The following is a 23270-nucleotide window of genomic DNA, read 5'->3' as shown; positions in this document are numbered from 1 at the left end:
ATTTCACTTCTTTTGCTGCATCTGGCTTCTTAGACAACTAAGGGGGGGAAAAAAATACTGTACAAAACTGGCCAATACACTATGGTAAATTTGGAGCTTTTCTGCTACTAAGTTAAACATACTGTAGCTATAGATTTGCCTTACCTTTTCCTGCAGTTTCTCTAGCTGCTTATCCTCGACCTCCTTAAACTTTGACCTGGCTGGCAGCATTTTCTCCTGGAGCTCTGAGGTGCACAGTTCATAGACATCCAGCATGAGTGGGAACTTGACGTCCTTCAAAAACAGACAACCGTGTGGTTTAAGAATTAAACTGCCAATTACTGTGACTGTTAAAAATCTGAGTTCTCTGTTACAAGAGGTTCTAGTGACTCAAAACAAACCTTAAGGACTTTTGCATTGACAGATTCCTTCTCTTTGTAGAAAAATCTGACCATCTGAATAGTCAAGTAGGCAGGGAGACGGCTGAGTTTTGACTAGTGGGAGGAGGAGGGAAAAAATACATGAAAAGAAATATCACATCTTTAAAATTGTCCAAGGAAAATAACAGTAAGAAAAACTTACAGATTTTATATACAGGGCATTCCTTTCCAATGTTGGAGACATTTTAGTAATTTCTTCCTGCAGTCTCTGGAGAGAGAAAACAAGGTGAAACATGCTTGGATCCTCATTACCCTGGAGACAAACTACACATACTATTAAGTCATATGTATGTTGCATTTATTACTTTCACTCCAACTGGACCTAACCCTAACCCTGGACCAGCATAGAACATCCAATAGTGCACTCATGATGCATAACTGCTGGTAAAAGTAGATACTTCACTGGTGGAGGACTCACACACACCTCTGTTTGTGCACTCTGAAGAATGTACTCATACATACCAGCCTCAGTCCTGTTGCGAGGTATTTGACTTCTTGGTTGATGAAGCAACTGAGCTGGAGCTGGTTTTCCTTGCCCTTGATTGGCTCCTCTTCCTCAGACTCGGTGCATTTCATGCTGAACAAGAGTGTTAAGAAAACATCTGGCAGAGTGATGCCACACTGCTGGGTCTTACTTCATTTCAACACAACTAAGACACTACACACTGCAAGGATACGAAGTTTCAAATTCTACGCCAAAATACTGGTCAATGAAGTTCTTCTTCGTAGAGGCAGAGGCAGCTCCACTCTCAGAATCAGTCTGAAGATTGAAGAAACAAGCATGGAATCTTATTTGTCTTCATTGTATTAATTACACAATCATCCTTGCATATCTTTTTTTTTTTAAGGGTTTACCTCCATTGGCGTCTCTGGTTCTAATGGCTCCAATTTTTGCTGTAGCACTCTCATCATCTGTAACCAGCACTCATTTGCATCCTGACAGAACAAAAAGCAAAATAATGGCAAGAAGTGAGAATGTGCTCAGCAATATTATAAGCCATGGCTGTATCAATTTCAGTGCGTTTAAGGAGTGTAGAACTGTGGTGAAGAGGTTCTCACCTGCTGGAGGTACTGCCCCTGGTCCCCCTTCTCAGCAAACTGTGGAAAGGCCATGTGAAGGAACTGCAGCAAAATGATGGGTGGGAGGCTGGATGAAGTCTTGTCCATGGTCCCATATAAGTCACGAAGGGCTGAGGATGCAAGTATATATACACATTAGCAATTTTACGACATTATTGTATGCTTGTTATTTATATAACTCGCTATGCTTCATACCTGCTGTGATGTACTGTGATGGTGCATTTGCCCCTTTTATTTCCCCCTGAAGATCTCAGAGCACCTGAATACCTGTAGATGACAGATGCTGTCAGCAGTAGCAAGACTACAAAAACAAATTTTAAGTGAAACACAAATGGCTATTTCAAACTGCATTTTTAGCCATTTAGACCACTTAAAAACAGTCTCTCAAACTTCTTAATAATTAAGGGGAAAAAAAAACACCTTCTGAGTGCAGTTTTGAGCTCTGGCACAGAACGCAGGCACTGTACTGTGGCATTCATGTAGCAGGTGTTGCCCAGATTTGTCAGTCCGCAAGGCAGCTCCATCTGAAAATGACAGAATTGGACATGTTCCTCTAAAATTAACAAGGTAAAATACACAGAAAAAAAATATGCTAATACATGCAGACGAAATGATTCCCTTATAGTTTAATTAAATTATGTGGTTTTCTGAGAGTTGCCAAAACCACCTGACCAATATCTCACTTGATTTATAAATAAAATTGACTGTAACCTGCAAGGGTTATATATAACGGTCAGTCATATCCACTGCAAATGTTCCTGTCAAACCACAGCTGTGTAGAAACTGCTCGGAAAAGCTCTGTTCAGTCACACTGTTCTAATTTCATCCTTATTTAACCAGCTGATTTCCACAAGTACTCAGTTAGTGAGTCATCCCGCTTGTGAGGGCCTGTTAACATAGTTACATTTATGTGGTTTTCAAGGGAGAGCTCTAGTTGCTGGCATCATCACAGACAAATCAACGACCCTCATAAGCAACAGGAGTGCAGAATCAAATTGCACTTTGTAATTCACACTGCACATTGTGCTTCTTATCAGTGAAAATGTATTGTATACACTGGAATAAATTCATAACAACACACCTTGCTGGCTGCAGCTTTAATTTTTAACCTGAACCACACAAACACTGAAGTGATGAAACTTCTCATTTTTAGCAACTCGAATGAAAAACAACAATCACCATATTTGTATGGTCGTACTGATAATTCTGAGGCTTACTCACCGCTGAGGCCAGCTGCTCCTCAGTCATGTCCTCTACAAACATAGGACGGACAGCAGGCTCCTCAGGCAGGGCATCTGCTGAGCCCATCATCAGCAGAGTCATTCCCTGCAGAAACAATAAAAATACAACTCAGTAATTTACATGGTAACATGTATTTATTAGTATAGCTCTGTAAACCGAGAACTACTTTTTGTGACACATGATTCCAAGCACATCTTAAATTACTCACATTTTTCAATTTAATGTTTCCCCACTCATCATCCTAGAATGGAGACAAGATATAGATTAGCTCCTTAAAATTGCTAAAGGATCAAGGCCAGCATTACCTCTTTGTTGCTCTAATTATCAACAAATCCTATGACTGTACCAAGAATGAGTTAGCACATCTCTTACTATTTAACTTGCCTAGCATGTCACAAATATAGTTTCATTACTGAGAAGGGCTCAGCAAATTCTCAAAAAGGCTGAGTACCATAATCACTCAAACAGGAATAAATAGTGCATTTGTTAGGGGCTACTATGGCTTATTGGGTCCTATGGTCATATTGGTATCCCCATTACTATGGATTAATACACATTTGGCACTCTAGGGATTATTTATGACAGCAGGATGGTGTTTGCGGGATCATCTCAAATTAAACTACAGTGCCCATGTTCGTGGTAATAAAGCAGCATGTAACAGCATGCAGTGGTGTGGCCAACTGATGTGTTTTAATAGTTTGTGTACAATAATACAAGTCTATATAGTCCTGTAACAGGCTTCAGCTACACATGGAATAATTTTAAGAAGAAGCAATTATTGGTTTTGGTCTTTTGGGGCAATTGTTGGCAAGGAAAAATACAGAATATAACAATCCCTTATCCTTTAGGTAAAGAAACTCTAGGGCACGTTTTTTTCTCACATCCATTTCAAAACCAGAATCTTGACCATCAGTACCTTCAGAGTGCCTCCCTTCACCATGACCTTCTGCCTGTCAGGCTGAACTCCTGTCAGGGCAAAGAGCTGAGCCTTAAAAACCATGGGTGGTTCCTCGGTGTTCAGCTCTACTGCATCAAATTTCTCTTTGCCCCATTTCACATTTACTGAAAGAAAAACAATAGTACATGCCCACTCGTTAGCCTCAGAGTTAATAATGGGAAACACCATAACCGTGTCAAACTTCTGCCATGTATGACACAGCATCCCTAGCTAGTTAGCAACAGTAAAGTGTGCAAAGAATCTGGTAGCTAACGTTAAGCTACTAGGCAATCCAAATTACTTGAGCTGAAAGTACAAATACACGAGTTAGCTGTTTGGTTGTGAATTTAATACAAATGTTATTACGATAAAATAAAAAATAGTGTTATACACAACGTTTATAGAACAACGGTTTAACGTTACAAATTGTACACACCTGATTTTGCTAGCTCTGCTATCTGTGCTCGTAAAAGGCGTGATTTAGTTGCAGTCATGCTATCATATAAGTGGCCATGTAAACGCCTTAAACTGACAAGTAAACAAATACAGTGGCTGACTTGCACTAAGAAACAGTGACGTTAAAAACCAGTTGGCTATATCTTACCTAAGTCACTTCACTGTTACCCAGCTAACGTAGCTAGAAGATATTTAGCTAGCTGCCTTCTGGTTTGTATTAACATTAAGAAGCAATTAGCGTAGCCGGCTTTATCAAAGCATTTTCTGTAACAATCTGCAACACAGTCACCGCAGTCAAACAATTTTGTGTTCTTTCCGGTCTCAAAATATTCCTTTTGATAACTACTATAGTAGCCTAACAAGGTTGACAGACTGCCTACTATCGTTAACATGCTAACAGCATATCACGCTAAAGCTAGTTAAGCTAAGAAGCTAATGTAATTTCAGCTGCTGCACCAAAACACGTGTACGATTCGTGGCTTTATTCGTTACATGGCAATCAATGTGCTATATTAATTTATCATACCTGTAAACACCGGCATATTGGATAACCCTTTACTTCCTCGGATTCTTGTTTTTTCCTGCTTCTATTCACAGGGGCGCGAATGAAGAGTTGGCTAGTTCTCAAATTCATTCAAACAGAATGACGCTGCAACAACACGATAGGAACTTAGCGATGCGCTCTGACATCTGCTAGCCATCCTGCTGTATGCAACACACTCGGACTATCTTTACCCAAAGTCAGGGCAACTGTTGCGAGATTTATTCAGTCCACCACACTAAGCAAGTGATAGTTTCCCCACCACTGATCGCGTGTATACTGTTATTGAAACACCATGGATGGATGGAAGACCCCCCCAGCAAAGATAAGCTACTGGGCCCCCCATACTGTGTAGTGTGTACGGGTTTTCCACAGCTGGAATATTACCTATCCCAGTATGAACTGTGTGGCAATCTGATTAAACGACAGCTCATTTAAAATGCACAACATGTAAGCATAAAATTGAAATTTAAGATATTAAAAACATCCGCTCAGTTTGCCTAATTAGTACTCCGGTCGTGGAATGGTCTAATAATAAAAAATATGAAACTAATTATGGATACAAGTAGTGGAAACTAGCATACAATAAGTGATAAAGATATGTTTATTGACATATCCATCAGTGCGGACTCCAATGCAATTAACCATGCAAATTATCCAAGACAAGAGTAGATCATAGTTCCAGTGCTTTTTTTTTAACCGAACAAAAACTTACAAATAAGGAGACTATGGAGGTATTCCACAATCCGTATGTCTTTCTCATTATATACACTATGGGGGGTTTGCATCAACGGGACTTTACCATATTAGAGAAACAACTTCTAATTGTTAACAAGCACACTCACTGACACAGGTAGGTTCGCCTCAAGTACAACATCCCGAAATTTGTAGACTGGGAACTTTGTTTTGACACGCTAATTCTATTGCAATGTGTCCATGAAGAGGTAATGTAATATGTATACATATATTTATTAACTCAAACCAGCCAAAGTAAGTTTCAATAAAACCACAAATGTGTGGTGATTTCTTAAAAAAAAAATGATGGAAGAGTTTAGATTGGTCTTGTTTTGGGGGGGGCAACAACAAACAATATATGGCAGTAAAATCAATATCCAAATATTAAGGCACTAGGTGGGCCAAATGCTACACCTGTTTAGTCTTCTACAAATAAGTTACAATTCAAACAGTGCAGTTCAACATTTGTTAACTTAATGTTTTCCTTTTGAACCATTTATCTATTAATCAATGTAAGGCAATACATTACAAAAGACAAATAAGAAAAAAATATTACAATGTACCAAATAAACACAACAAAAAAAGTCTGTTACATTTTAGAACTCCTATATGCCATTACAATGGAATATATTCCTTATGGCTTGGAGCAATAAAAATAATTATAATAAAAATAATGCACAGATTTAAATGATGATCTTGCATGCTCCTCACTCAATACTCAAAATATCTAATACTCACGCCCCAATACTCTGTTCCCAAATCTGATAAGTGACTTACATAGTGATAAAAATAAAGGCAAAAAGGCCAGAGACATTAGATAAAGGCATCAGTCATTTTTTAGCTAGAGACAGAAGTATGCTTGCATTTAGGTTGAATATCTGTGAGGTTGGTAAAGAAATAACAAAATATTCATTTTCCACCCCTGAGACACAACCACTCACTGCACATCTGCAATCCCTGTATTGACAGTACCTTAAACTGAACACATACTTGCAGGAGTCCCTGCAAATCCCCCTTTTACATTCCTGGTTCAATCAGAGCTGTCATTTAATATGAAACACAAAATGTTTCTATGACATATTAGTCCCTCCATCTTTAGTTCCAGATGAGTCTGCCATCTTCTGGTAGAAATGGAGAGCTGCGAGTTTGCTGAGTTGGATGATTGTTTTCTCTTGTGGGCGGTATCAGGCCTCTTAATGTCCGTGCTACTTTTTTCACTGACATGTGTTGCATTTTTCCAGCACTGGTTATTTTTTATTGATAATTTTTTTCTTTTTAATGAATTTTTGATAGAATAAATGTTTTTCCATTTTTCAGGATGAGGAAGGAGGGAAAATCTACAGTCCAGAAAAAAATCCACAAACGATTCAGATGATTAGCTGAAAGAAAGAGAACAGAGACAGGTGTCCAGTAAAAGAAAGACAATATCTTTAACTTTGTTAGTAACCCCATCTACGTGGACATACAATAGAAAAAGCTTGCTTACAGACACTGCAACAATGTTAACACATTTACATCATGTTTGAAAGGTAATGCGAAAATCCTTAATGTAAACCATTCTACAGAGAATTGTATAGGAAGTCTAAAGTTAGTTTCGAACCCAACAACACATTAGTGCCAATTAGACAAACGAAAATCCCAAGTGTCAACTGGAAAGAGCCCAAGAGTCCACCAGCCAAGGCAGTGTCTCATGTTAGAAACATCCAGAAACACAATTAATAAATAGACAAGTCTGAAGCTGTAGAGAAACCCCTAAAAAAAAATTCAACACTTTCTGAAGAAGTTCCTGTCAACAAGTGCTTGATGTTGTGTCTGCTGCTTGAAGGCTGGACTGCGCTCTGCTACAACACAGGAGACAAACAGCAGGTCACGTGACTGACTTAACCACATCTCAGCCCACCAGATGGGATAAAGTAAGACTTCTGACTGCAGCACACCCTCACTGCCTAAAACAATATCACAGTGCCTTGTGGTATTCCATGCAGTTAGCTATAGCCATGTGAACATTAGTGACCTGAAAACATATTTATATGAAACCAAAATAAATAAAAAAAAATGTATAAGCAGCATGAAATCCCAGACATTAGATCTACATTGTCAAGTTACCTCAGTTTTCCTGTGTTGCTTTTAGGGTTCTTGCGGAAGCTCTGGTTTGGTCCTGAGCGAGTGGACATTGAACGAGGGGAGGCTCGTGAAAATGTAGATGGAGGGGTCTTGGGAATCTTCTTTCCGAGGTGACCAATCCATTTCTTCTGCTCATCTTGGGTCAGTGCCAGCAGGAGCATGTCCCGGGCAGAAGTTACATCATAATTAACTGTAGGGCGATGGCATAAGATGATGTTGAGCAAGGAGCATCTCTGGCAAATATTACATCCAATTCACATGTATTTCAAGGTCATAGGTCTGTTTCATTATTGATTCATCATTTGCTTAATTTATTGATTTATATTAAGTTGTTTTGTCTATGAAATGCCAAAAACATATCAATTTTGATGGGTGTTTAACTGCTTGCTTTGTCTGACCAACAGTCCAAAACCCTGCTGAAAGGCTACAGTACTCAACCTAAGGCAAGGAATGTTTAATTCAAACTGTTCATCAGTCATTGTGACTCGATACATTTAAGCACCACAGCTTAGGCCAACAAGGACAAGAATATTGGCAGATTACCTTTGCAAGGGGCAATAACGTCCTCCTTTTTGTCGAGGTGGTCCTTGTGGCACTTGACGTGGCAGCGGCGACACTCCAGGGCCGGAGGCGGCTTGAAGACGTGCCACAGAGGCTTGGCGCAGGCCTCGCAGTTAGAAGGGAAGTGATATAGTGTGGGGATGAACTCATGGCCTTTGTGTGGGAGACAGTTGGTCTTGTCGCCCTGAGGGACTGCTTCCACGTCCGCCTCCTTCCTGCACTCCCCCTCATTGGCATAAAGAATCTGAATACAGACACAGAGAGGGAGTACCTTGTCAGAATATCTGCCTTAAAATACACATTTCTGAGGTTGAGCATACCAAAAATGTGACATTTTAACATCATCAGGAGTAAATGCTGATGTGGTTGAATGCATATTTTAAAATCCAGAGACAACACGAAAGAGTCTCTTACCTGAAATATCCTAGGAATCTCTTCTGTCTCAGCTCGGTAAACATCTCCTTGTGTGACCGGTCTCACATGAAATAGTTTGCTGCAAAATGAACAATTATTCAACAGTTACTATCAACATTAATAAATCATAAATGCAAGCCCTCCAACATCACAACTCGTTTTCTAGAATAACACTTTTTTGGGGAAAACTGTGACATTAAAAAGGAGTAAATGACAGAAACAATAAATACTTACTCGATATCTAGTACCATTGAGGGGTTGGACTGCTCCTTATCCTGCTCGTCATTGTAGAACAGAATCTTCTTACTGCTCACGACCACATACTGCAAATATTGAAAAGACAATGACAGGAAGGTGGATATTGCCCTCATAGGGTTTGGAAGTATACGTTATGGCAGCATAACAAAGTCCAACAAATTGCAGGAGAAAAAAGGAAATGTCAAATAAATGTAACATACCTGCTTCTTCCATCCATATCGTTTGATATTAGTACGATTAGGAATGGACAGCCAACCTTCCAATCTGGATTCTGAAAGACAGCCCAGATGTGAGAAAGTTGCAAACCTGTGCAGTACATTAAAGAAAAGGACACTGCAAAACACCAGATGAAACCCGTCAAGGAATTCTGCCAGCGTTAAGGTAACTGCTTTGGTGTGGGTGACGAGAAATGAGTTTTCAAAACACCATGCTGCTACCACACACTCCCCATGTATGAGGAAAATATTAGACATAGGGAAGCCGACTTAGAGAAAATTAACAGAGCACGTGAGAATTTACCATTTCAAAGTATGTTACAAGCTTTCTAATAAGTTTTTAAGCAGGAATTAGTATTTCTTGTCTTCCAATTAGCTTAACTACTCGCTCCTAGAAACAAATGTGCAAACATTATTTGATGTTAAAAATATAAATTCAAGTACATGCGGCTGACGCAACACAAGCTAAATGGGAACAATGACCTAAAAGGGGGTTGTCTACTAAATGTGGCATTGTGAGGGGAGGTCTCCGGGTCCAAAATGAGCAGTACCTCTAGGTAGGTCAACATGCCAAAATCCCAGGGCTAAAAGTGTTTGGCGCACACAATGCTATGAATTAAAACAGCTTCATCAGTTTCAAGACACGTTTTGAAAGGTGCTGAGAGTGACGTGGTAAACCTCCCACAGGGTGGAGTCTGTAACCTGTGGTCTCATATGGTTACTTCACCGTGAGCGCTGACCTTGTGACAGTTCGGAAATTCACTGCCTGCATTTAACATCCTGTTAACGTTAGTCATTTTTGTTGGTCAGACCTTTTTGACAATTTACCCCCACTCTATAAGGCTTCTTTCAAAAGTGTTTCATGAACAACAGAGGTGGCTGTCTCACTTCCGGCAAAAGACTGCTTAAGAAAAATCTAAGGCAAACACACATCAGCTGCAGCCCAGGCCAGGCAAAAGGGGCTTGTCAACTCGGTTACTCACAGAGGGAAAGGGACAGAAGTTACAAAGATAAGAAGAGCAAGGAGAACCAAATGGACATGAGAGAAAGAGACAATGATTTAACTACAGACACACGCATATAGGAAGGCAGACCTGATGGCTCTTGTTTCAGAAAAAGATAAATATCATCAAGAATTTTGAACAACTGTTAATCAACAAATGGCAAAAAAGCACAGCAACCTGACTTTAATAAATCTATGACTGCTTCAGCTTTGTAACACCTTAATGTACCAAACTTTAAGCTGCAGCTACCTGTTGTACAGTCCCTCCAAAACCCCGATATTATGTTCTACACAATGATTTTAACTCCCTAAAAGAATAATTTGAAATCTCCACACAAACAGAACTGGGAAACAGGCTGATTTCAACAAAAGTTTGTTATTTGGGAGTCTTGTTCACTTGCAACCAATATTAAACAAGACACAGTAAATCAAGATATGTAACGACAGAAATCTTAATACGACACATAACTGAAATATACAGTACGTTATTAAAATAAAACGCTAGGAGCAGGGTCTGAAATTAATTTCAACTCACTGGCCAAGGTGACTGGTAGATAAAAAAATAAAAAAAATAAAAAAATTTCAGCCAAAATAATAAATTGCCTTATCGTGTCACACATTTGTCTCTCTAAAGGCCGCAGATGATCACCATCAGAGCGACAATCGAAACTTTTCTAAAATACATTTTTTCTGTTTTGTTTGTTCTGAACAGCTAATTTTTTAAGTATATATCTTTCTGTACCATTTCTTGACTATGCAGATACTATAAAACTGCATTTTCAACTATTTTTACCTGCAGAGGAATCCTGTATTGAGACTAAGTGCCAGAAGCAGCAGTATCACGTTAGCCCCTGTGGTTACCTTACCTGCGATGTTGCTGTCTGTCTCATCTGGCTGCAAACTGGTGACACTTGAGTTGTCCATGCGCTGCTGCAGGTCATTCAGTTTCTCCAGGAGCTGCTCGATGTCACTCTCCTTGCTGTCCAGCTGCATCTGCAGCTCATTACGGTATGTGCTCTCCTCTGACAGTTGCTGTTGGTTGAACGATCAAGAGACGTCACTTAAAAACAAGGAAAATCCTGCATTATTATTGTGGGCACTAGCACCCTGAGATGTTAACTCACTGCTTGCATCTCGTTCAGCTCCTTCTGATACTTAATGGCCGTGTGGTTAAACTTCTCCTTCTCCTGGTTAAGCTCCAGCTGAAGCTTGCGGTTCTCCTTCTCCTTCTTCCGCAGGTCGGCAGCACTGTCCTTTTTCTTCCTGTCCAGCTTCATGTCCTTGCGGTTCATGATTTCTGCCAACTTGTTCACCGCCTGACAGACCAAGGTAGAGAAATCATCTGCCATTCTCCACTTGCATTATCATTGTTTGCAGATAACTTCTGACTAAAAAAAGAGCATCTTTACCTGAGTCTTCAGTGTGCGCTCGTTGTTGAGGATCTTCTCATAGCCCTTGAGTGTATTTGCAACCTCCTCCTGGTGAGCTGCATACTCTGTCAAGGAAAGAGAATCAGCTTGTACAAAGGCATAATGATGATATATCAGAAAGACAAAGGTCAACAGTACCTTCCTCTCGAGTACGAAACTTCTCATTTAACTCGGCCTTCTCTTTGCTGAGGTTTTCCACATCTTTGGTCAAGGTTTTATTGGATTCCTCAAGCTGCGGAGATTTTTTTTTTTTTTACTTATTATTTTTCCTACTCCAAGTTGAGAAAATAAAATTAATTATATCATATTGTAGCTTACTGAAAGAACAAAATAATGCTGTCATTGTGGATGGGGCCAATAAAGGCAAATTGAGACATTTTATGTTTTGCTCACCCGTGCAATAGTAGCCTCCTTCTCTCCAATCTCCTGCTTATGTCTAGTCACTGCCTTCTTGTTCTCCTGGCTGAGCTCAAAGTACTGTTCTTCCTGCAGTGCCCGGGCAAGCTGCTCTGACTCGGCCTTAGTCACTGTCAGATCCAGCTGGGCAGACAGGGAATCCCTTTATCAAAGAAGAAACAAAAGTCAGTTTAATAAAATTCACATCACATCGGCTTTTTTGGACAGTTTCATTGGACAATATTAGAATCTCAATTAAACAATTGGACGCAACATTAGTTAGTGAATAATTAATATCTGGTTGGTCACATTTGTGAGCAGCAGGGCTACTGTGTGCAAAATTCTGCTTCTTACCTTTCACTGCAAAACTCCTGCACCTTTTTATGAGCCTCTTGTACCTGCCGATTTTTTTCTTCAATCTCCTCTTTTAATTCCTTGACCTGAGTTTTGTAAAGCGTCTGAGGACAGAAAGATAGCTTAGCCCGTGGCCTTCACACTTAATAAAGAAGACAGAGGCACTGGAGAACAGATTCGTACTTACAGAAAAATACTGTTCGGCCTCAAGCTGGTCCTGAAGTTCCCTCATCTGTCCCTCATTGCCTCTGTATTGTCTGGAAACACATTAGTAAAATACATGAGTACTTTCCAGACAACTCCGTGGCCAGGAAAACCGGTTTGTCAGCTCCTGTAGTAAATGCAACTTGTCGCGCTGGCTGCAGTGCTAGCCAGGGGATTTGCAATGGAGAGAATGGAGCTGGGCTCAGAGTAAAACCTGATCCTGTGGTGTAAACACTGTCGCAGAGCAGCTTTGGCAGAGTCACACTCTAAGCTGGAATAATAGCACCCATTTGAAAATAGCAGGCAACTATAGGGCAATTTACCACTTGACTTCCAAAGAGCATTACTGGCTAGTGCCGTAATAACAGAAAATGAGAACCCCTGGCTAAAGCTACTGCCAGTTTGTTTGAGAGCAAAATTTACTTACACAAGGACATAGGTAACTTAGTTTCCTAGTAAACGTAACACAAGTGTTTTATTCTGCTTATCATAATTGTTATTCTGTTTATATTATTCATGTTACATTAGACAGTCGCTTATGTAATATAATGAAGTGGATAGACAACATAAATAATAAGCAGTCAATTTGACAATTCCATTAGATTTTAGAATTCCAGTGAAGGAGGACCACTCACTTGGTCAGCTGTACCAGCTGGAACTCCAGCGAGCGTTTAGTCTCTAGTGCCGTGTTGATCTCCTGCTTGAGCTGCTTCTCTGAACACCTAAGACGGTCCACCTCCTGCATGCGACTCTTCAGGTCGTTCTGAACCAGAACACGCTTGCTAGACTCCTGTTCTACTTGTATTCGCAGGTTCTTCACCTGGACAAAGAAGATGCTAAACAGGTCAGATATCACAGATACACGGCACACAGATATAGTACAAAGGAATTTTTAATTTGATATATCTGAAAAGGACAGCCAAAGTGAGATGGAGTACTTGCCTCTTCTTCCAGCCTTTCTTTCTGCTTCATCAGCTGCTCCATCTTCTGCACAGACTGCTTCAAGTCAAACTCTAACATTGAGCACTGCTTCTCGACCTCCACTACACGACTCTCCGCTCGCATTCTCGCTCCATTCTCCTCTGACATCTTGTGCTGAACAGCTGTAGCAGCAAATTAAAAGTACAAGATTCAATCGTTTGGTCATTTCAAAACACAGTCTGATTATCAGCAACTGAACAGAAGGTGAACAGAAAGAAATCATCCGGATGCTAATGCTAACACTGCTTTGGAGTCCAGCTTTAATATGCAATGAAACAATGCCCTGACATGCTGACAGTTCTTGAATTCCTCCAATCAAATCAGCCTCTGCAGGTGACTTTGATCAGATAATAAACTAGAATTACCACTTTGCGGTTGTACGCCTCTGCCAACCAGTCAAATTTGCAGGAATGGGACAGACATGAGGTCACTAACCTTAACATTTGACCACCAAAACCTAATCAGTTCATCTTTGAGTCCAAGTGGACACTTATGACATATCACGTTAACAAGAATGGGCCGGGCGTACGCATGTACAGACGGGCAACCTGAAAATAAAATGCCTCTGGCTGCAGCTATCATCGGCATGGAGGCATAAAAAGAAAGATGAAGCAGGAAGAGAAAGATGGAATGATGAAAAAAATTCATTAAAATAAAGATGGGAGTAGGGCGGGTTGGGGGTTTGGTTCGTTTTCTTACTTTGTCAAACCGGAAAAGCAGAGTGAAAGACAGTGGGTAGGGTCATGCTCCATTACAAGACTGACATACCATTCATGGCAGCTGATTTGGCTTCTTCAATAGATTCATATTTGTCGGTGAGTTGTGCCCGCGTCACCCTGTGCTCAGTCTGTTCCTGCTCCAGACGCTGCTGCAAGGTCTTCAGCTTGTAGTTCAGGTCTATCTCCAGGCTGTTCTTTTCCTACAGGGGGAGAACAAACCTCATTTTGCAAACTGAAAACACAGCTCTCACAGCTATTAGGGAAACAAAATGACTACAATTCTACATGTTGAAAAGATTTTCCTACTGCATATGCACAAAACCTACTAGCAGTACCACTTGTGCATACCTTCTCCAAGTTATTGCTCCTTTCCTGGGCCTGTTTACGTTCTGCCTCCACTTTGGAGAGGCTGAGCTGCAAGTTTTTATTGTCCTCTTGTAGCCCTGCCAGCCTCGCTGGGAAACAAAAGATAAAGAGAGTCAGAATCAGTGTTTACATTATGAGGTTACATTATGGTACTTTTTACATTCATTGAGATACTTCATAGTTTTTGTGGCCTGACAGTTTTAAAAAAAAAAAAAAACCCCGAAACAGTGATCTGCCCATGTATTTTAGCTATTGTTTTCTGAAGTGTTGGATTTGCATTTGTCAGTATCATTTGTGTGTCAGTGGGTCACCTTGCAGCTCCCTGATCTCCTCTGAGCCCTGGCTATAGTTTCTCCTCTCTGACTCCAGGGTGCTCTGCAGAAGCAGGAGCTCCTTCTGCAGCTGCGCCTTCTCTCCATCTGTTGCACGGCTCCTCTCCTGCAGTTCACGATTCAAACTCTCTAACTGGCTCATTGACTTTGTCATCTCTGTGTGGCTCTTCCTCAGTCTTGCTGCTGTGTCCGACTCTGAGCGCAGCAGGTCGTTGGCCTCTTCTAGCTGTCAATCAAAACACAAACGGTGAGAAAAAAAATAAAATTAAGGCATTTTCACACCTGTAGTTCGTTTGCACTAGTCCGAATCAGCAGATAAGTATGTAAACTTGATCAGTTTTCCCCTTGGTTCGCTTCCCTTTCACACACAGAAAAATCCAAGCAAAACAAAATGCATCACTATAAATGACATGAGAACATTTTCTTTGCTCACTGGTTAAAGGAGTCTGGGGCAGTAATGACAAAATAAACACAGGAAGAAGACCTGTGTTCTTTGCCAGTGAATAGTCCTATGAAATAATTTTGGATTGAGGTCGGATCACATTCACACCACAAACGAACTGCTCCAGAGTTTATTTGGAACAATAATGAGACCACCTCCAGGAAAGGGTCTCAGTGCAGTTGTTTTGGTGCACTCCTGAGTGCAATTGCTGCGTTCACACCTGCCCAAACAAACTGCACCATGGGGGAAATGGAACCAGTTAAATGCAGTGTGTACATTGGTCCAGACAAGTGTAAGTGCACTTCTACTGTACCTGGTTCTGCAGCTGGACAATCTTGTCATTTGAGGCCTGTGAGTTGTGGCTGATCTTTCTCATATCTTCCAGCTGCTCCTTTAAAGTTGACACTAGAAATAATCAGACAGGAAATGAAATACACAGATTAATTTAACAGTTATTCAACTGCTGCGGAGACACTGCTGGTGCAGCCCTAATAGCCATGAGAGCCGTTACCTTCACACCTGCAAAGCAGATGTGGTAGAAAATTAAACTTGGTGATTTGGTAAACCCACACTGCAGAAAAAGGGAATGTACTTGTTGGCTGATGCCAAATTTAGCTAATGGACTATAAACAGTAAACCAGCGAGTATAAACAGCTGCTGTGTGTGACGATGAGCAAAGTAAAAAAGATGCAGGAGCATCAGAGAGAAGAGTGAGCAGAGAGGATCTGTGTTGCTGACATTTTGTTCTAAGTGTGATTATTGTAGATCAGTGAATACGTCTTAAATACTGACAGTACCATTTAAACATGGTGAAAAAGAAAGAGTGAGGATTGAGGAGGAGGAGGAAGAGGAAACCAGCAGATTCTACATCCTACTGAATGTTACTGTGTATCAGTGCATATGATCAGACTGGACTACTGTTCAAATGTTATTCATTGTTGCATCACATGAAATAAAATTAATGGCAAATATGTTGCATAATACACCACACATGTAGCTGCCTTTGTTAAGGTTGGTCAGTCCACCCTGAATGTAATGACTATAATTCGATGACAGTCCTAATGATATTTTTTTCATACAAGTTCGTTATAAGGCCATGAGAAATTTAAGATTATTCTCAGCAATTTCATTATTGCTGGGATGTGCTTTTATAATGAAAGAAATAAATTGCATTAGGGCTACATTTTACTTTTAGACTTTGTTGTGCTCATCATCGGTACTTTACAATCGCAGATGTTGTAGCAATCCGTGAAGTATTTTTGTAAGTTTGGGTCCCAGAGAGAGCAAATTTCTTTTTTGGGTCTCGAACTGAAAAAGTTTGGGAACCCCTGGTTGAGGGAATTACAATGTAACAAAAGCTATGTTCAAACACTGACTGCATCACTGCTTCCCTCTGCAATTATACTTTAATTGCAAAGTGTCTGAATCATACATCAGCAGCATTTCATTATCTTTACCCTCATTCTCCAAATTACGTCTCTTCTCTGCTTCTTGGTCTGCTTTTCTTTGGAAATCAGTAAATCGGTGCTGCAGCATGATCTTGTCCTTCTCCAGCAGAGACACGTTGGCCTCTGTACTCTTCCTCAAGTTTGCCTATGGCAAAGAACAACAGAGAGGCTATGATGTGGCAAGGAACAAAGCAAAACTTAATATAGCCCCTGATTTTACATAGTAATTTATTCAACTTTGTCATTTTGTGTTTTGCGCTTTTTATAAAAAGTCAGAATTTAACCTCTTCATCCAGCTCTTTCATGATTTTGTCGATCTTGGTGTTTGATGCCCTAGGGAGAGAATTTGAGAAAAATACGTGGAACGTCTCTTCCAATAACAAGTTGAAGTCATACATACAAAAGTGTGGCTTCTTCTTAAATGAAAGATGCACTTGTAGCTAAGAAACACACTGATACCATGTCATAGTAAGTTATCTATGGTCCTTTTTATTTACAAGCACTGAAGCAAATTTGAATAGGTTCCCACTAAACCTCAACTATTTTTCCCATATCTCTTTAGCGCTCCTGGGTTCATAATTTGGATCAGAAGCTTTCATTTGGCTAAGAAAGCAGCTACATTTTTGTGCATGTATGAATAACTTGTTCTAAACCTGCATTTCTGCTCCAACTCGTCCTTTAGTTGCATCTCACTGTGGAGCTGCTCCTCAAGCTGGTAGATCCTTTTCTGCAGGTTCTCCAGCTAAACAAGAACATATCATTTGAATTTTAGAGATGATAAAAAATGGCAGAAATTCTACATATTAAAAGACTTCTTAAAAATTTGTCTTCCACTCACATGGCTCTTGTCTTCCTTTGTGGAGCTGCTACGTTTGTCACTGGTCTTTGTGGTGGAGCCACGCAAAAGACTGGAAAGAGAATACTTTTTTGTACAGGTACCTGATTGTGATAATTAAATTACAACCTCTTCTCTAAGTAACAACTTAAAAATGCCACTAATTGTTATATACCTTTTACATGAATGTACAATGTAAAAATTCTAGGGGCATTTACAAGCAAACATCAATGTTGACTATGACAAATTGATGCAATGAGTACACTCTCTGGGCTGCTATTGAAGTCAAGAGTTATCCTACCTTTCATTATATGTGCAATTATGTGACCATTTTGTGTTACACAAAAGCAAACTAGCAACATTCTGCACACTCACAATGAATGCAGCAGCAAAGCCTGGCAAACTTACTGCTGATTGCTGTAGTAAGTGAAGCCCACAAAGGGAAGCTGATTGCCCACAAAGGCCTTTGGTATGGGGAATGTCTCTTCCTCCCCCCGATCCTCCTCGATGTCGTCAAAGTTACTGGTGTCAGTGTCACTGCTCAGTTCAGGCACAACCGGAGCAGCCGCTGCACATGGAACAAGGGGACAGAAGATTGATGATTACACAGGAGATAATTCATTGCCATAGTCAGTCATAGTCGAATAGTTCATTACCATACCAAGTCACTGAGTGACAACAAGTGGAGATTTTCAAATGTACACATAAAGCCTGGACAACAAGTCATTCATGTTCTCTGATGTTGCTAATGGCTTTTTTATTTTATTTTTTACCTCTATAACACACCTTTAAAATAGGTCTATATTTTAAGTATGATCACTTATCAGAATATTCATTCATAAAGTCAAGAATAACGGATGCAAATATAATTACCATTTAATTTATGAGATCATGTTAGACCTTTAAACAGTCAGTATTTTTGCTTTTACTATATTTTATTTTCTTACTTCTATCCTTTTCAATAAATATTTTCTTTTTATCTGACATAACTGGATCTGGAGGTAGATTATCTGGACTAAATAAAGACGGGTGACAAATTAAAGGAACCCCCAACATAAGGTGTCTCAGTAAGGAGCTGGGCCACCATGAGATGCCACAACAGCTTCATTGTGCCTTGAACTCTACTGGAGGGATGAACACCATTCTTCCAAAAGATGTTCCCTCATTTGGTGTTTTGATGATAGTGCGGGTGTGTGTGGTTTTCTGTCTCCAAGTGTCAGACCCTGTTGTTGAACTCAAAAAAGCTGTGCTGCCATTCTCTGAGCAGGAGTTACATTTAGTCTTAGAAAGGATGTTGAATGAATGGTTCATCTACAAGAATTTCCTGCAACTGTCTGTAGTAGGTCAAATGAAAAACATGACGGCTGGCTACATGAATGCTACATTACGAAGACTGACAAACAAAATGGGAAGTGTGAAACTAATCTGTAATTTTAATAGTGAAAACAGTGAAAGTGTTCTTACCCTCTCTGATGCTCTCCCATGTCCACTGATCATTCTTGAAGAAATGATGCTTCTTGATCTCATCTACACCATTACGACCAAGTCGGACGTCTCTGTAGGGGTCAGGAGGAAATACAACAGCCCTTAAATATCAATACAAAAAGGCACATCTTCTATAGTGTATATATGCTTCTATCTAGATTATTTCCACAGAGGGCCCTCTAAGCCAAGAAACAAGCCATACCTAAATAGGAAAAGGTCTTAAGATAAGAGCCCTCTTTATGACCCAGGGTCTATTGCGATCTAACCTGTCAGTCAAGAAAGCACAGATGAGATTCTTGGCATCGTTGGAGATGTCACTGTCATCCGGAAAGGTCAGGGCATTCTTGTGGTTCATAATTTTGCTGTAGGTCCCCACCAGCGAGTCTGCATAGAAAGGAGTGTCGCCTGTGCACAACACAGGACCAAAAAAAAAAAAAAAAAACAACATAGGACAAAAAAAACACAGCCAAAGGTTACTGATATGGCCACAGAAAATAAAACATACACATAGAAAACAGAAAAAAACAGAAGCATAACATTAATGAATTTGATAATGGATGCAAGGTAAAAATGAACCAGGGGGTTCATTTATAAAGAGCATAAATTACTATAATAAAATAAACCTCAAATAATCTCCTTTTTCAGCAAGAACTCACCAACTAGCATTTCATACAAGAACACTCCCACCGACCACCAGTCACACTCTCTGCCGTAGTAGCCATCTCCTCCTTGGGATTTCAGTACCTCAGGTGAAATGTAGTCTGGAGTTCCCACTGCTGTGTCGCATCGTACCATACCATCCTAAGAGGAGGAAAAACTAAATTAGAATGCTTTGTTGGAATATCAGGTCGTAATAACTGAAACAAATGGAGGGGAGCCTAAGATGTTTGTGATAAGCAAACTAATCACAGTGACTTGAAATATTTTTATGTATGTAGTAAAAAGACAAAAAGAGAAGAGTCATTTCCGAGGGAAGCCAAGTGTAATGTAGTATCCCTCAAAAACATGATACCATGAATGTGATACCTTGTTCATTTTCATACAGGTCCCAAAGTCTGCCAGTTTTAAGTGGCCTGCTTTGTCTAGCAACATGTTATCAGGCTTCACATCCCTGAGAAGGCAAAAATAAAGTGAAATCAAACATACATACAACTCAAAAAAACAAAACCAAACTCAAGCATATAACAGGAAAACTGAAGCAAACTGCATGTAGGTATGATTAAGGCTAGAGCAGCTTGAGGGTGCCATTTGATAAATTAGCTTTCCAAATCAGAACTGTGTGAAAGTGCTACACTCCACTGCAACACCAGGTCAGACATAATGAGGTATGACTAAGGCTCAGAAATGAGAGAGTGGAATTTATGTTGTTTTTTTTTTTTATATTTCCTTTAATTACAACTTCCAAAATAATAATGTGAAGAGAGTGGATGTATGTTAAATACAGCTGCTGTGGTGTGAATTTTCCATTGCTGCTGTGCACAGAGATAATTATGTAGGATAACTATTTTAAGAAAGGAAAGGATATATACATTAAACATAAATAGAGATATAAATTATATCATAAAAATGTGGTGCTGTGCAGCATAGAAAGATTAGCCTGCTATTACAAGAGATATTGCAGACCTATAGCCAGCATCATGGAACTAAACAGAACAGAAACAACTCTAATAGACAAATCTCATATAAACTACTTGTAAAAACACAATACAGAAATGACAGAAACTACAACTTTTTTAATAGCCTATAATTGGTTTGAGATACAGGTAGAGAACTGGAAACATTTTTAGCTTCTAACATAAATTCAGAAGCATTTTGGTGCTTAGATCAATGGCCTAAAATAAGACCTATAGTTAGGATCACTGGCAAGTAACTAACATTATTCATAAAAAAACGTGTCCCTGGACAACTTCCTGCTTACATTTTCTTTGTACCAGGTTTCAGAAGCACTTCCAAAACAGTATAAAACACAAAGTAAACAGTAATTCTATTAGAAATAAATATGCAATGTTAAGAAGCTGTTTTTGATGGCAGCCAATCCGGAAACCAAACCTACCAACAATAAGAAAAGCGAGTGTTGTGCCATTACCTGTGAATGAAGCCCATGGAGTGGATTCCATCCAGAGCTAACACCACCTCAGCTGTGTAAAAACGAGCCCACTTCTCTGGGACGTCATAGTTGCTCATCAAGTTCACCAAGTCGCCACCAGGCATGTATTCCATTACCATGTAGAGGTATCGGTCATCTTGGAATGCAAAAAAGAGCTGCAGAACAAAAAAAGAGAAGAAATACTTACATTAAAACAATTAATAAAAAAACGTCCCTTCAAAAGTGAACATTTTAGACTTACACATAAGGCTGGGTTTATGTGTGTGTGTGGTCTGTACATAGTGCTATCATACTTAAGTAGATTTTAGATTCTTGTTTTTCTGTCACATCATACCTGCACCACCCACGTGCTGTTGGCAAACGCCATGATGTCCCTCTCCTCCCAGAAGAAAGCAGAGTCCGACCTCTTGATCATCTCAAACTTGCTCAGCAGCTTCATGGCGTATACTTTGCTTGTGGCTTTGTGTCTTACCTGGAAAAAGATGAAGTGGTGGCAATCAAGTTAGGCTTATTCAAGTACTTCTCACAAACTTAAGTTGCTTCAGAGAGCAAAACAAAAGTAAAATACAGCATTCTTACCAACTGAACTTCTCCAAATGCACCCCTCCCAATAACTTTAACCACCTCATAGTCCTCTGCTTTCATGCGAAGATCACGAATTTTACTAATGGTTTCTGTGTCTGGGAGAGAGAGAGAGAGAGAGAGAAAAAAACAAGCAAAGACAGATTTTAATAGAAAACAGATGCTATGCACAGAGCCACACTGAGATTATTGCTCTGACCTTTAAAAACATTTTATCCTTAGCCTTGCACACTGAAGCAGATCACGGGTATTTGCGGCAAAGATCAATAACTTCAAATTTATAAACTGTAAGGTGCTGTATCCGAGCAAGCTTGCAAAGTATGGCTCAAGTTTGTCATTGCTCTTGAAATACAGTTTCTAGCAGCTGTATTTTGCATAGAAGATCAGTGCACGGCTACCTTGTTAAAAAAAAAAAAAACTAGTATCATTGCAGTGCCAATGTACATTCATAGTGCAAACAGAAAAAGCTGACCGCGCCTCTGCACAGCTGAGACATGTTGTTAAGGGAAAGTCTATTGCTTAGAGGGAAAGTTGTCCTCTCTCTGATGTAACAATGCTTGTTCCTCTAGGGGTGACAGTGTTCACTGTTCAGCCAAATTTGGTCATAGCTAGGCTAGGGGGATAATTTTGTGGGGGCATCCAAGTTCAATTGATCTAAAAATAAAAAGCGAGGCTTGAACTATTAGAATAAGAACATTTCAGGGTGAGTCATTTCCACTCTGAGCAGAGGTTCCCTGGATCACTTGAAAAGTCCCAGCGGACCAAAAGGACATGTACTCCATGTTTCGAAATTGTTTAAATAGGATTGTATGTTGCTTTTACAACATCTTTGTATATTCAAATAAGTTTGGGGGTGGAGGGGAATTAGTTCTTATAGCTCTTGGCAAACAGTACATACAGTAGAGCAATCGGCTCATATGATCGGGGTGTGAAGCATAAAGCATGAAGAGGAGAAACGTCCCTTCAGGCAAAGAATGCTGGTGAGGACCAGTGTCTCACAAGACATAGTCCATTAGTTCATATCCATCAATGTATTTCTACCACTTGGTAGCTCCACACAAAAGCATAGTACCAATAATAATGGAGGAGATTCCTAATGGCAGTTCTAGCCCCAGGGATTAGTGGCTTGGGTCCAAATGAAACACTGAATTTTAATTTTCCCTTAAACTGATAAAATGGGAAAAAGCTTGACTGAGATGGCACGATTAGTGACTACATGTATAAAAGTAAGACTCAGTTCTTGAACCCTAACTCACCTATGTCTTATGAAGGTAAGCTGTGCTGCTAATTTAGTCATTTAATTATAGGTAATTATAGCTTAAAAGGCACAGATGATCAATATAATGTATGTCTGTTGTAGACTTAGTGAGAGAAGGGCACATGCAACAACAGTCTGTGCACTAACACAGCACACAGGACAAACAGAGTGCCAATTAATCCCCTATGTAAGCAATCCGTACCACATCTGTACTGCACATTAATATACGTTTTTAAAAGCTTTCAAGTGATAAGTGTTTCTTTACAAGAGGACTATATAGAGAAACCAAGAAAAATTGAAAGTGGCAGAGAAGGTTGCAGAACATGCAACCAAGGGTGAGAAAGTA

General features: G+C 39.8%; 2 protein-coding genes across 3 annotated transcripts in view; both read right to left on the bottom strand.

The window, feature by feature from the left end:
• Window positions 1-4252, bottom strand: part of usp14 (ubiquitin specific peptidase 14 (tRNA-guanine transglycosylase)) — a 5989-nt gene extending 1737 nt beyond the window's left edge. The window contains 14 exon segments of the mRNA XM_020591604.1: window positions 145-273; window positions 381-473; window positions 562-627; window positions 882-996; window positions 1097-1179; window positions 1275-1355; window positions 1479-1609; window positions 1695-1740; window positions 1742-1766; window positions 1920-2023; window positions 2721-2825; window positions 2950-2982; window positions 3658-3803; window positions 4115-4252. Coding sequence (XP_020447260.1) covers window positions 145-273; window positions 381-473; window positions 562-627; window positions 882-996; window positions 1097-1179; window positions 1275-1355; window positions 1479-1609; window positions 1695-1740; window positions 1742-1766; window positions 1920-2023; window positions 2721-2825; window positions 2950-2982; window positions 3658-3803; window positions 4115-4172 — 1215 coding nt within the window. The 5' untranslated portion in view covers window positions 4173-4252.
• Window positions 4253-5270: 1018 nt separating this feature from the next.
• The window catches only part of rock1 (Rho-associated, coiled-coil containing protein kinase 1), a 30012-nt gene continuing 12012 nt past the window's right edge, over window positions 5271-23270 (bottom strand). Inside the window, exons 1-31 of one of the 2 annotated variants that reach the window (XM_020591476.1) lie at window positions 21664-21758; window positions 21419-21556; window positions 21064-21239; window positions 20004-20088; window positions 19634-19778; window positions 19244-19382; window positions 18957-19048; window positions 17901-18060; window positions 17496-17565; window positions 17311-17399; window positions 16942-16990; window positions 16667-16802; window positions 15523-15614; window positions 14747-14993; window positions 14418-14524; window positions 14119-14269; window positions 13312-13472; window positions 13005-13189; window positions 12353-12422; window positions 12166-12269; window positions 11809-11974; window positions 11554-11647; window positions 11395-11480; window positions 11110-11301; window positions 10852-11017; window positions 8968-9038; window positions 8744-8832; window positions 8510-8588; window positions 8078-8339; window positions 7517-7724; window positions 5271-6789 (exon numbers count right to left, since the gene is read on the bottom strand). In XM_020591476.1, coding sequence (XP_020447132.1) covers window positions 6786-6789; window positions 7517-7724; window positions 8078-8339; window positions 8510-8588; window positions 8744-8832; window positions 8968-9038; window positions 10852-11017; window positions 11110-11301; window positions 11395-11480; window positions 11554-11647; window positions 11809-11974; window positions 12166-12269; window positions 12353-12422; window positions 13005-13189; window positions 13312-13472; window positions 14119-14269; window positions 14418-14524; window positions 14747-14993; window positions 15523-15614; window positions 16667-16802; window positions 16942-16990; window positions 17311-17399; window positions 17496-17565; window positions 17901-18060; window positions 18957-19048; window positions 19244-19382; window positions 19634-19778; window positions 20004-20088; window positions 21064-21239; window positions 21419-21556; window positions 21664-21729 — 3879 coding nt within the window. In that variant the 5' untranslated portion in view covers window positions 21730-21758 and the 3' untranslated portion in view covers window positions 5271-6785. The other variant, XM_020591477.1, reaches the window with a different exon arrangement.

The sequence above is a fragment of the Monopterus albus genome, unplaced genomic scaffold (genome assembly GCF_001952655.1).
Source record: "Monopterus albus unplaced genomic scaffold, M_albus_1.0 scaffold14.1, whole genome shotgun sequence".
NCBI lineage: Eukaryota > Metazoa > Chordata > Actinopteri > Synbranchiformes > Synbranchidae > Monopterus > Monopterus albus.
Note: the sequence above shows the minus strand (reverse complement) of the source record. Positions and strands in the feature narration are given on the sequence as shown.